We start from the raw sequence: 13338 nt of genomic DNA, 5'->3' as shown, positions 1-13338 counted from the left end.
TCATGTTAACGCAGAACAGACTCTACCGCACTAATGCCTGGCTATCCTGTCTTCAGTCATCTGTTTCTTCCACACAAAAAGAATGACAGGTATTTTATTTTCATGGCAGTCTTCATCCATAACCACCAGTTATGCAGTAATTGTGCCTGCCCTACTTGATGTTTTTAAATAGCCCCACTGTCCACTCTGCAGACCTGTGCTCTTAGTGCTGAGGTGAGGGAGATTAATTAGCCACTCCGGTGTTGGAGACCTATTCTGATCTGGCCTGGCCGGGGTGTGGTGGCTGGGTCCAATCAGACAGATCAACGGCTCGGCTTCAAGGGCAACACCCGGGCGCCTCCATTACAAGCCTGTCCTCGTTTACAACTTGACTCTGTCTAGAAAGACATTAGCACAATGTCTGCAATCAATCCTGTTTAAAGGAACAGTTGGCCTCGGTCCCGTCTTAAGTAGCCTCTAAGCAATAACACAAATATGGCTTCTTTGCACCTGTTTTGCAGTTGCTATTCCATAGGCTTTGCAAATGCATTACTCTCTACTTGCCTTTAACCGTAGTGTTCTCGTCGCAGCGCTAACATGAGATTGTTGTAATGGGTCTTTTCTCATGCCGCCCAATGAGGGTGGTGATCATTACGCTGGCCGGTGATGAATCGAGGAGCAGGTTTTTAATCCTGCAGATGGATGGTGCCAGTGAATAGGTTTGACAGGTGTGTGACTGTGTGAGGGAGGTCTGGCAGTGTTGCTGGCTGGGGCCGACTGATGGGCTGGGAGAGAGAAGGGGGCCCGAGGATGTGGAGAGACTCCACTCACACCCCTGGGTGGATCGACCACAATACCCACATTGGTGCTCTGTGTCTCTGTCCTCCTCGCTCTCTATCTCTCTCTCTCTCTCTCTCTCTCTCTCTCTCTCTCTCTCTCTCACCATGTCAGCTCATATGTTCATCAAAATAGCCCAACATTTTATGTTTTACTAGAATCAGTCTATTGGTGAGTCCTTCTGAGAAATACAGTGCCTTGCGAAAGTATTCGGCCCCCTTGAACTTTGCGACCTTTTGCCACATTTCAGGCTTCAAACATAAAGATATAAAACTTTTTTTTTTTGTGAAGAATCAACAACAAGTGGGTCACAATCATGAAGTGGAACGACATTTATTGGATATTTCAAACTTTTTTAACAAATCAAAAACTGAAAAATTGGGCGTGCAAAATTATTCAGCCCCTTTACTTTCAGTGCAGCAAACTCTCTCCAGAAGTTCAGTGAGGATCTCTGAATGATCCAATGTTGACCTAAATGACTAATGATGATAAATACAATCCACCTGTGTGTAATCAAGTCTCCGTATAAATGCACCTGCACTGTGATAGTCTCAGAGGTCCGTTAAAAGCGCAGAGAGCATCATGAAGAACAAGGAACACACCAGGCAGGTCCGAGATACTGTTGTGAAGAAGTTTAAAGCCGGATTTGGATACAAAAAGATTTCCCAAGCTTTAAACATCCCAAGGAGCACTGTGCAAGCAATAATATTGAAATGGAAGGAGTATCAGACCACTGCAAATCTACCAAGACCTGGCCGTCCCTCTAAACTTTCAGCTCATACAAGGAGAAGACTGATCAGAGATGCAGCCAAGAGGCCCATGATCACTCTGGATGAACTGCAGAGATCTACAGCTGAGGTGGGAGACTCTGTCCATAGGACAACAATCAGTCGTATATTGCACAAATCTGGCCTTTATGGAAGAGTGGCAAGAAGAAAGCCATTTCTTAAAGATATCCATAAAAAGTGTTGTTTAAAGTTTGCCACAAGCCACCTGGGAGACACACCAAACATGTGGAAGAAGGTGCTCTGGTCAGATGAAACCAAAATTGAACTTTTTGGCAACAATGCAAAACGTTATGTTTGGCGTAAAAGCAACACAGCTCATCACCATGAACACACCATCCCCACTGTCAAACATGGTGGTGGCAGCATCATGGTTTGGGCCTGCTTTTCTTCAGCAGGGACAGGGAAGATGGTTAAAATTGATGGGAAGATGGATGGAGCCAAATACAGGACCATTCTGGAAGAAAACCTGATGGAGTCTGCAAAAGACCTGAGACTGGGACGGAGATTTGTCTTCCAACAAGACAATGATCCAAAACATAAAGCAAAATCTACAATGGAATGGTTCAAAAATAAACATATCCAGGTGTTAGAATGGCCAAGTCAAAGTCCAGACCTGAATCCAATTGAGAATCTGTGGAAAGAACTGAAAACTGCTGTTCACAAATGCTCTCCATCCAACCTCACTGAGCTCGAGCTGTTTTGCAAGGAGGAATGGGAAACAATTTCAGTCTCTCAATGTGCAAAACTGATAGAGACATACCCCAAGCGACTTACAGCTGTAATCGCAGCAAAAGGTGGCGCTACAAAGTATTAACTTAAGGGGGCTGAATCATTTTGCACACGCAATTTTCAGTTTTTGATTTGTTAAAAAAGTTTGAAATATCCAATAAATGTCGTTCCACTTCATGATTGTGTCCCACTTGTTGTTGATTCTTCACAAAAAAATAGTTTTATATCTTTATGTTTGAAGCCTGAAATGTGGCTAAAGGTCGCAAAGTTCAAGGGGGCCGAATACTTTCGCAAGGCACTGTATATCACTGTCTTCCTGCCTGAATTTCCCTTTTCTTTTCTCCTTGTCAGACCTGGCTGAGAAGCTACATCAAGCTGTTCCAGACCCCGTGTCAGCGTTGTGGGAAGTTTCTGCAGGAGGGCCTTCCCCCGACCTGGAGAGACTTTCGCACCCTGGAGGCCTTCCACGACACGTGTAGGCAATGAGGAATCGGGGGGTTCAATTGGAAACTGTTCTGACACCCCATCTAATAAGACTTCACCTGCTCTTCAACCTCTGCCTACACTGTTCATGTAGGAATCAGCACTGTTGTTTATGGACTGTATGTCACTGCCTTATAGTCCTCCTCCTGGTTGAATGGGCATCAGGAAGCCAACTGGGTTGGAATGGGAGGGAGAAGGGATCTAATTAAATATGCCAAGACTGCCGCTATTGGCTCTTCCGCCCTCATTGACACATAGGGCTGAGGCAGTAGTGGCAGTCCCGGTGGTTTGATTTGAATTTTGTTGTTGTCCTCCCACTGTGTAGGATGATGTCATATTAATGCGTCTACTCACGTTTAACCCAATCTCACACTTTAACCCAATCTCACAGCTGTCCAAATGTTTGCCATATAATAAATTGTTCAGTACTCCTGCTCCAGCCCCCTGGTTGTGCGTAACCTTTTTATTTAGGTCCTGCACAACCAGAACTTCTCCAAATAATAATAGAATAAGTTATTTTTCAGCAAAGTTAGAGCGAACACATGTATGGCCCAAATATTGTGCAGTTTGTTTGGCATTGTGTTGTATCCCTTTTGTACAGGAGCTGAGTTTAATATTTCATGAACCATGCTGGATATGTGGAGGAAAAGGGCTTTTTTTTGTGAGGTGGGAGTCAAAAAAGGCAAGTGAAGGGAATTGCTCATTTTGTAGAATTAGGCGGCACTTTACACTTTCAAAATAATCTGTGCTCTTTTTTGATAACCATTGTCTAAATAAAGTACAACATTTTGTTTAATAGTAGCCATCAGTGTCATCTTATTTTAAGCTTTTGCAGGATGGAGAAAATGGTTTTCCCAATTCATAACACAACCAAATATAAATACTTTTGAACATCTCTAGTCTTGTTCATCAACTTTTAGATAGACATTACCCATGCATTTCATCATTCGTGGGACTCTTTGTGACTCTGAACAGCAGTTTTTGTCAAGGATCCTTGGCTCATTGTCAAAGAGCATACAGTCAAATGCAGTGTACATTTCTTTGACTACACGCAATAGTGACATTCTGAACCAAGGTATTTTAAGTCACGGATACAACGCATACAAGATTCTCTCCTAACTAAAAACTTAGTTGCACACTTTTGAGGAAAAACAATAGGAGTTTACAAGAGTGGTTCAGATTGCATGAAGCATGAAATTGGAATGGGCCTTTTGTATAGTAACCTTTCCAGCACAATAGGGACATCATGCTGTGTCTCTTCTGTACAGGTTCCCTTCTGGCTTTCCAGCTCTGAATTATTGATTTTGTTTATGTTACTTTGTAGAATCAGCCACTGGAAGAGCTAGTCAGATTAAGCAGAATATGAATAATGGTGATAAAAGTGTACTGTTAGTATCCATCTCCTCCATAGGACAGCAGGACAGGACCGTGGGTCTGCCTGTTCTGTCCATCCATCCACAGGAATTAGTCAATGCTCCATTCAGAGAAGCTCCAAAAACCCCTTCCCTCCAATTTATTTGCAGTGTGAAATAGCCACCGAGCCTTCATCAGAGTGTAATAGTGTGATTGATTGGCAGAGTAGGGCGATGTGGGGAAAAGAGAAATGTACCAGGGCCAGTGGCTAAAGAAAGCCCAGCTGATTCATTCCCTCTAGTCGAGTGTACAGTCAAGCCCAGTGTAGCCCACTTGTTCTTATTATCTCTCTCAATTATCTTAGCATTCTTACACATTCAACTTGTAGTCTGCACAGGGGCACGTTTAGTAACTTAGTGAATCTAAAATATTTTATTCTGTCAATGACATCAGTCAAGTACACCTAGTACTCAATAGGCTCTATAACAAACCTAAAGCAATGGTAAATCGTAGCACTGGTGGTAGCACTATAGGTTTGTGGTTGTGTCCAAAATGTTTTGGATATTTTCACAACCAGAATTATGGGCGCAATAGCTGGCGGTGGTGTGAGGGCTGGGTAATGATTAATAAACAAGTTGTAAATGTGTCGAGGCTTGACCCCTTACTGGCCAATCATAACGTGCTCCACGTCTAAATGTGTGGTTGCTACAAGTTGTGTTTATTTGGATCCCCATTAGCTTCTGTAGAAGCAGCAGCTGCTCTTCCTAGGGTTGACAAAAAAAAACACAAAACATGGCCAGCAACAAAACACAGATAGACAAGGACAGTCACACACGTTTAAAATACAACAATATACAAACAATACAACTAAAAAATATTGTGTTTGTGTGTGTCCCCTCACATTCCCCACTGTTCCATGAATTGATGCTTGAGTAATTGGAGATGGGAGTTCAACACGATCATGACTTTGTATGAAACTGCATTGCCGTGATTTAGTTTTTCCAGAGTCCCCTGGTGGCATGTCTTGTGGGGTATGTATGGGTGTCTGAGCTGAATGTTATTTGATTGTACAGATAATCTGGAATTTTCATCACAGTAATATGAATATATCATAAAAACTAGGAGAAGCAGTTAATCTCTTGTGAACCCAACCAGGAAAGACTGGCATGCATGTTGTTGATGTTAGTTCTGTTTTGAGCCAGGGGCTATTCATCATGATAAATACCCATTTGGGTAACAATGAAGTAACAATGAACCTTACTGTAATTGTATTCCATAAAAATGGCCAAAAAATAAATACAAATTGCTTCTTAGCAAAGAGCCATTTTTCAAGCAACAATTTTGATAGGACTGTCTGGGAGAGGTCTAAGTTGGGAGGGAAAAACTACCGTTATTGGCAGAGAAGTTTGGAACTCTTTCTTATTAGTCTATTAAAGTTGAAATATGTAACTTTTTTCATTCTCATTGAAAGCAAGTCTAAGAACGGTAGATATGTTCTATGTGCGCTATTTCTTTACTGGTGATGTCACCAGGCAGGTCAAAACTCCATCCCACCAAAACAGGCAGACATTTCAGGCAGTGTTTTCAAACAGCTCTTAAACCGAAAGGGCATTTTCACAATTTGAAATGATTATTCCATCCTCATAGTGTTGATTGCACTGGTCCTTTTAAGAAAGACCAGAACTAGATGGAGAGATGAGTGTGATGTACAGAGAAAAGTGGCAAGCGGAGGCCCTGGGGATAAAATCCCAACGTTACCATTAGACCAGAGTCTGGCACGCTGGGTAGCTACAGTTGAAAAACACGGGCTTATGAATGTCATTTTACATTTAGAAAACAGACTCACTCCTAATAATGAATCATGGAAACATAAAATTCTGATTGAACACCAGAAGAATACTTTTCTAGTGAATCTGAACAATTTTGGTAACTCAGTTAAAAAAAACAGAAAGTAACAACAATCATTTCTTAGCATTATGTTCTATTCTGCTAAACTGCACAGAGGAATATTGTGTGAAAGAATTGTTTATTTTGTCTTACCTCTTTGCTTATGATGAATTTGTGTGTGTTATTTCTTTAAATCCCATGTCACAATCTGCTCCCAACCTGAGTATTCAAACAAATGAATTATTCAGGATGTTTACCTGCCCCCATTCTGACTTCTGCCCCTCTTTGTAATGAGAGAACTCTAAAAGCTAACAATTAATTTCCAATGTTTTACCTAGGTTCCCAGTTCCCCAGAAACGTTTCATTAGAACTGTTTCACTTCCACTCAAGTTTCCAAATAGTACGATTAGTTTGTGTCGTCATTCATCAGAATGACCTAAAGTGATTAGCAACATAGATATAACTCTACTCAGTGTTTGGGAAACAGACTCTCTTCATCCCACCCGCCATAGTGGAAAAAAATAAACCTTCGCGGAGAAGTGCGTGTTTTCATGGATGGTGGTACCTGTAGTGGTACCTGTAGCCAACGGAGTTCCCCTTTCAGAGTGTTCTATAGCAGTTGGTAAGGTGCAATTCTATGAGTTTAAATGCAGAAGGAGTCGTAGAAAACAACCTAACAAGCTAAATATATACAGTTAACTGCCAAAATAAAGGAACACCAACATAAAGTGTCTTAATAGGATGTTGGGCCTCAACGAGCCAGATCAGCTTCAATGCATCTTGGCATAGATTCTACAAGTGTCTGGAACTCTATTAGAGGGATGCGACACCATTGTTCCACAAGTAACTCCATCATTTGATGTTTTGTTGATGGCGGTGGAAAACGCTGGCTCAGGCACCGCTCCAGAATCTCACCATAAGTGTTCAATTGGGTTGAGATCTGGTGACTGAGACGGCTATGGCATATGGCTTACATCGTTTTAATCAAACCATTCAGTGTCCACTTGTGCCCTGTGGATGAGGGCATTGTTATCCTATGGGTGCGTAGACATGGTAGCCAAAATAATGGCCTGCCCAGCATTTTTATACATGACCCTAAGCATGATGGGATGTTAATTACTTAATTAACTCGGGACCAAACCTGTGTGGAAGCACCTGTTTTCAATGTACTTTGTATTTACTCAAGTGCTTCCATTATTTCGGCAGTTACCTGTAGCTTCCAGTAGGGAATTGTAAACGTCATAATGGATAGACACTTGGACTGCATTTCCTCCTCGTTTTAGTCCTTCCCACTCTTTCCCCCTCCTGTATGCCCCCACCCCACCTGCTGTGCCCGCCTCCTACTCCTCCCAAGGACTGTGTCCTCATTATCTCACCCACCCCCAGCCCCCTCGTTACCCCCAGGCCCCCCATCTCAGACATGTTCCCTTCGAACACCTAATTACTGCTCCCAAACACTGCTTATTATTGATAACAAGTGCTGGTGTTGCCCTGCCCTCGAACCACTGTGAGTCAGAAAGAAGAACCAGAGCAGGGCGTGAGGTGTGTAGCTGGCATCGGTGCTGTATGACTGGTGTCTGTAAAGCTAACTGTGCCCCATGCCGTATTCCCTCCTCTGGGTTGATGCAAAGTTAGACAGATTGGGGCCTGCACAGATTTCAGTCCACACACTGGAAGTTAAGACTACTCAATTCTCCTTACAATCCAAGGATTCACCATCCAAATACACGTCGATTGAAATGTGTGTTAAGTAAGAAAAAGCAGTGGACACCGACAGGGCGCTTTCCCTCCTTGTTGAATAAAGTTCTCCTTCGTCATGAAAATGGAAACTGACAGCATAATAAAAGAAAGGCTAAGCCTATGTTAAAGGTTGTCATAAACCTATTGAACAGACACCCTGACATTTCTTAATTACAGTGGAGGCGTTTTTCCCGTGGTCTCCCATTCTGCCTGCATTACTGAGTAGAGAGAGACGGGTGGTGGAAGATAGAAGGAGAAGTTCTGCTTAAGGGAGGTCGGTTGTTGTCCCGGGAGACAGATGGTGATGAGTTCCTCTTGGTGCCAGGAGTTTTTTGGACGGGCTCCGTTCACACAGCTCTAGGCGTATGTAGGAGGTGCGTACACCGGGATCGGCCTCAGCAGTGGAGGCCACATCCACGTCCCATCTGTTCCTCAGCATCGCCACCAGATCCCCCAACTAAGCACTGTGTTATCAACAGTACTCCGGGCTCGCATCATCACACCTGATTCCTTCCCTCTCTCTGGTCGCGGAATGATCACGTTTCGAACCGTGAACCTGCCCGAACCACACCACCGTAATGATTGTGTATCACCATGTTTGAATAGAAAGATACAGCAACACATTTGTATGGCATTCAAAATCCTGGTACGCCAGATTGAGGAACATAAGCAAGCAGTACATATCACTGGCCCTCAGTTGGCTTTCGTGCTACTGAATGACAATTTCGGGGGAATCGTGCTTTTGGCCGGGGAATAGCCAAGCACCCGAGGTGGTGACACAACAGCCCTGAAAGCTCTCTAAATCAGATGCTCTACTGGCTCCTGGGACAGAAATACTGTAGAATTGTATCCCATTCCATAACATATGGTGAAACATACATTGACAAAAGTAAAGTACAAGATGCACAGTATTAGGGAGAAAGGCAGACTGAGATCAAATTGAACCCAGAAGTTTGCAGCAGCCAATCAGGTGGTGGCCTTACAATCACGTTGACTTTTACGTGATGTGTATGTTTTTATTGAGTCTATGGGACCCAGGACTCCCTGGAAAACAGTGTAAATGTTATGCCTATGATTAACTTGGAGGGCTGAGAGTGAGAAAAGTAAAGCACAATGATATGATTAGACAGGATTATCACAGAACAAGTTTGCAATAAACACTAAGAGATGTACTGCCCTGATGAACCCCACATATTAAAATATTCATGATAGTCATCCAATGAAATATCAACTCCAGGGCATTGTTCATTCAATGATGTCATTTTATTATATCTATGCAAATGTACTGTTATAAATAAGTGCTTGAGCTTTTCATAATGCTGAATTACAGCATTTTAATGTCAGTTTCTTTATTTGGTGGCAGTGCTTTAATGTGATATTTAACAGAATTGAATTTGCTCCAGAGAATAATGCTTTATTCCGAGAAATGTTTAGTGTGCACCAGTCTTCTAATTCATTGATAATTGAGTTTTCTTAGAGTCATCATCAGTTCAGTAAATTAAGGCAAATACACATAGGCTTACAGATTTGGAGGAATGAAACTCGGGGCCCTATTGTGATAATTTAATACAATACTGACCGAAAATATAAACGCAACATGTACTGTAAAGCGTTGGTCTAATGCTTCATGAGTTTAAATGTTCTAGGCACAAAAAAAATGTATTTCTCTCAAATTTTGTGCATAAATTTATTTACATCCCTGTTAGTTAGTGTTTCTCCTTTGCCAAGATAATCCATCCACCTGACAGGTGTCACATATCAAGCTGATTCAACAGCATGAACTTTACGCAGGTGCACCTTGTGCTGGGGGCAATAAAAGACCACTCTAAAATGGGCCGTTTTGTCACACAACACAATGCCACAGATGTCTCAAGTTTTGAGGGAGAGTGCAATTGGCATGCTGCCTGCCTGCAGGAATATCCACCAGAGGTGTTGCCAGATAATTTAATGTTTGTTTATCTATCATCAAACCAAATGTCACATACACATGGTTAGCAGATGTTAATGTGAGTGTAGCGTAATGTTTGTGCTTCTAGTTCCGACGGTGTGGTAATATCTAACAAGTAATCTAACAATTCCCAAAGAACTACCTAATACACACAAATCTAAAGGGGTGAATGAGAATATATACATGTAAGTATATGGATGAGTGATCGCCAAGCGGCATAGCCAAGGAGCAATAGATGGTATAAAAAACAGTATATACTGTACATGTGATATGAGTAATGTAAGATAAGTAAACATTATTAAAGTGGCATTATTTAGAGTGTTGTTGTATAAAGTGATGAGTGATCCATTTATTAAAGTGGTCAGTGATTGCGTCTTAATGTACAGTGCCTTGCGAAAGTATTCGGCCCCCTTGAACTTTGCGACCTTTTGCCACATTTCAGGCTTCAAACATAAAGACATAAAACTGTATTTTTTGTGAAGAATCAACAACAAGTGGGACACAATCATGAAGTGGAACGACATTTATTGGATATTTCAAACTTTTTTAACAAATCAAAAACTGAAAAATTGGGCGTGCAAAATTATTCAGCCCCTTTACTTTCAGTGCAGCAAACTCTCTCCAGAAGTTCAGTGAGGATCTCTGAATGATCCAATGTTGACCTAAATGACTAATGATGATAAATACAATCCACCTGTGTGTAATCAAGTCTCCGTATAAATGCACCTGCACTGTGATAGTCTCAGAGGTCCGTTAAAAGCGCAGAGAGCATCGTGAAGAACAAGGAACACACCAGGCAGGTCCGAGATACTGTTGTGAAGAAGTTTAAAGCCGGATTTGGATACAAAAAGATTTCCCAAGCTTTAAACATCCCAAGGAGCACTGTGCAAGCGATAATATTGAAATGGAAGGAGTATCAGACCACTGCAAATCTACCAAGACCTGGCCGTCCCTCTAAACTTTCAGCTCATACAAGGAGAAGACTGATCAGAGATGCAGCCAAGAGGCCCATGATCACTCTGGATGAACTGCAGAGATCTACAGCTGAGGTGGGAGACTCTGTCCATAGGACAACAATCAGTCGTATATTGCACAAATCTGGCCTTTATGGAAGAGTGGCAAGAAGAAAGCCATTTCTTAAAGATATCCATAAAAAGTGTTGTTTAAAGTTTGCCACAAGCCACCTGGGAGACACACCAAACATGTGGAAGAAGGTGCTCTGGTCAGATCAAACCAAAATTGAACTTTTTGGCAACAATGCAAAACGTTATGTTTGGCGTAAAAGCAACACAGCTCATCACCCTGAACACACCATCCCCACTGTCAAACATGGTGGTGGCAGCATCATGGTTTGGGCCTGCTTTTCTTCAGCAGGGACAGGGAAGATGGTTAAAATTGATGGGAAGATGGATGGAGCCAAATACAGGACCATTCTGGAAGAAAACCTGATGGAGTCTGCAAAAGACCTGAGACTGGGACGGAGATTTGTCTTCCAACAAAACAATGATCCAAACATAAAGCAAAATCTACAATGGAATGGTTAAAAAATAAACATATCCAGGTGTTAGAATGGCCAAGTCAAAGTCCAGACCTGAATCCAATCGAGAATCTGTGGAAAGAACTGAAAACTGCTGTTCACAAATCAACCTCACTGAGCTCGAGCTGTTTTGCAAGGAGGAATGGGAAAAAATCTCTCGATGTGCAAAACTGATAGAGACATCCCCCAAACGACTTACAGCTGTAATCGCAGCAAAAGGTGGCGCTACAAAGTATTAACTTAAGGGGGCTGAATAATTTTGCACGCCCAATTTTTCCGTTTTTGATTTGTTAAAAAAGTTTGAAATATCCAATAAATGTCGTTCCACTTCATGATTGTGTCCCACTTGTTGTTGATTCTTCACAAAAAAATACAGTTTTATATCTTTATGTTTGAAGCCTGAAATGTGGCAAAAGGTCGCAAAGTTCAAGGGGGCCGAATACTTTCGCAAGGCACTGTAGGCAGCAGCCTGTCTGAGTTAGTGATAGCTGTTTAGCAGTCTGAAGGCATTGAGATAGAAGCTGTTTTTCAGTCTCTCTGTCCCAGCTTTGATGCAGCTGTACTAACCTCGCCTTCTGGATGATAGCGGGGTGACAGACAGTGATTCGGGTGGTTGATGTCCTTGATGATCTTTTTGGCCTTGCTGCGACATCGGGTGCTGTAGGTGTCCTGAAGGGTAGGTAGTTTTCCCCCGGTGATGCGTTGTGCAGACCGCACCACCCTCTGGAGAGCCTTGCGGTTGAGGGAGGTGCAGATGCCTACCAGGCTGTGATACAGCCCATTGTGCATCTGTAAAAGTTTGTCAGGGTTTTGGGTGGCAAGCCAAATTTCTTCAGCCTCCTGAGATTGAAGAGGCGCTGTTGCGCCTTCTTCACCACACTGTCTGTGTGGGTGGACCATTTCAGTTCGTCTGTGATGTGTACGCCGGAACTTGAAACTTTCCACCTTGTCCACTGCTGTCCCTTCGATGTGGATAGGGGGCTGCTCCCTCTGCTGTTTCCTGAAGTCCACGATCATCTCCTTTGTTTTGTTGACATTGAGTGAGAGCTTGTTTTCCTGACACCACACTCCATGTTCCCTCACCTCCTCCCTGTAGGCTGTCTCGTCGTTGTTGGTAATCAAGCCCACTACTGTTATGTCACCTGCAAACTTGATGATTGAGTTGGAGGCGTGCATGGCCACGCAGTCGTGGGTGAACAGGGAGTACAGGAGGGGGCTGAGCACGCACCCTTGTGGGGCCCCAGTGTTGAGGGTCAGCAAAGTGGGAATGTTTTTTCCTACCTTCCCCACATGGGGGCGGCCCGTCGGAAAGTCCAGGACCCAATTGCACAGGACGGGGTTGAGACCCGGGGCCTCCAACTTGATGATGAGCTTGGAGGGTACTTTGGTGTTGAATGCTGAGCTGTAGTCAATGAACCATAAGCCACCTCCAATGTCATTTTAAAGAATTTGCCAATACATCCAACCATCCTCACAAGCGCAGACCATGTGTAACCACGCCAGCCTAGCCCAGCACCTCCACATCCGGCTTCTTCACCTGCGGGGTCATCTGAGACCAGCCACCCGGACACCTGATGAAACTGAGGAGTATTTCTGTCTGCAATAAAGCCCTTGGGGAAAAATATATTTTGATTGGCTGGGCCTCGCTCCCCAGTGGGGAGGCCTGGTTCCCAAGTGAGTGGGCCTATGCCCTCCCAGGCCCACCTATGGCTGCGCCCTTGCCCAGTCATGTGAAATCCATAGATTAGGGCCTAATGAATTTATTTTAATTGACTGATTTCCTTATATGAACTGTAGCTCAATAAAATCGTTGAAATTGTTGCATGTTGCATTTTTGTTCAGTATATGTGTTGTTCCTTCTAGTTCCGACTAAACAAACAAGGAAACTAGAATAGCATCAACAAAGTACTACAATCAATGTGCAATACATTATTCCCCCATTCTCTTCCTTCTGGGAACAAGCATTTCATGACTGGTCAAAGCCTCTAAAGTGAATTCAGCTACAGTATCAATAGCCGGAGTGGCAGAGCATTAAAGGCAGCACAGTCAGGGCAGCT

General features: G+C 43.0%; 1 protein-coding gene across 1 annotated transcript in view; it reads left to right on the top strand.

Annotated features, from left to right (window-relative positions):
* LOC112263307 (mediator of RNA polymerase II transcription subunit 27) overlaps positions 1-3612 on the top strand; it is a 106504-nt gene extending 102892 nt beyond the window's left edge. Inside the window, exon 8 of the mRNA XM_042330667.1 lies at positions 2685-3612. Within this exon, the coding sequence (XP_042186601.1) occupies positions 2685-2819 (135 nt within the window). The 3' untranslated portion in view covers positions 2820-3612. The remainder of the gene's footprint in view (positions 1-2684) is intronic.
* The last annotated feature ends 9726 nt before the right edge of the window (positions 3613-13338 follow it).

This window comes from Oncorhynchus tshawytscha, linkage group LG12 (assembly GCF_018296145.1).
Source record: "Oncorhynchus tshawytscha isolate Ot180627B linkage group LG12, Otsh_v2.0, whole genome shotgun sequence".
Lineage (NCBI taxonomy): Eukaryota > Metazoa > Chordata > Actinopteri > Salmoniformes > Salmonidae > Oncorhynchus > Oncorhynchus tshawytscha.
The sequence above is the reverse complement of the archived record's forward strand: the minus strand, read 5'-3'. Positions and strand labels throughout refer to the sequence as shown.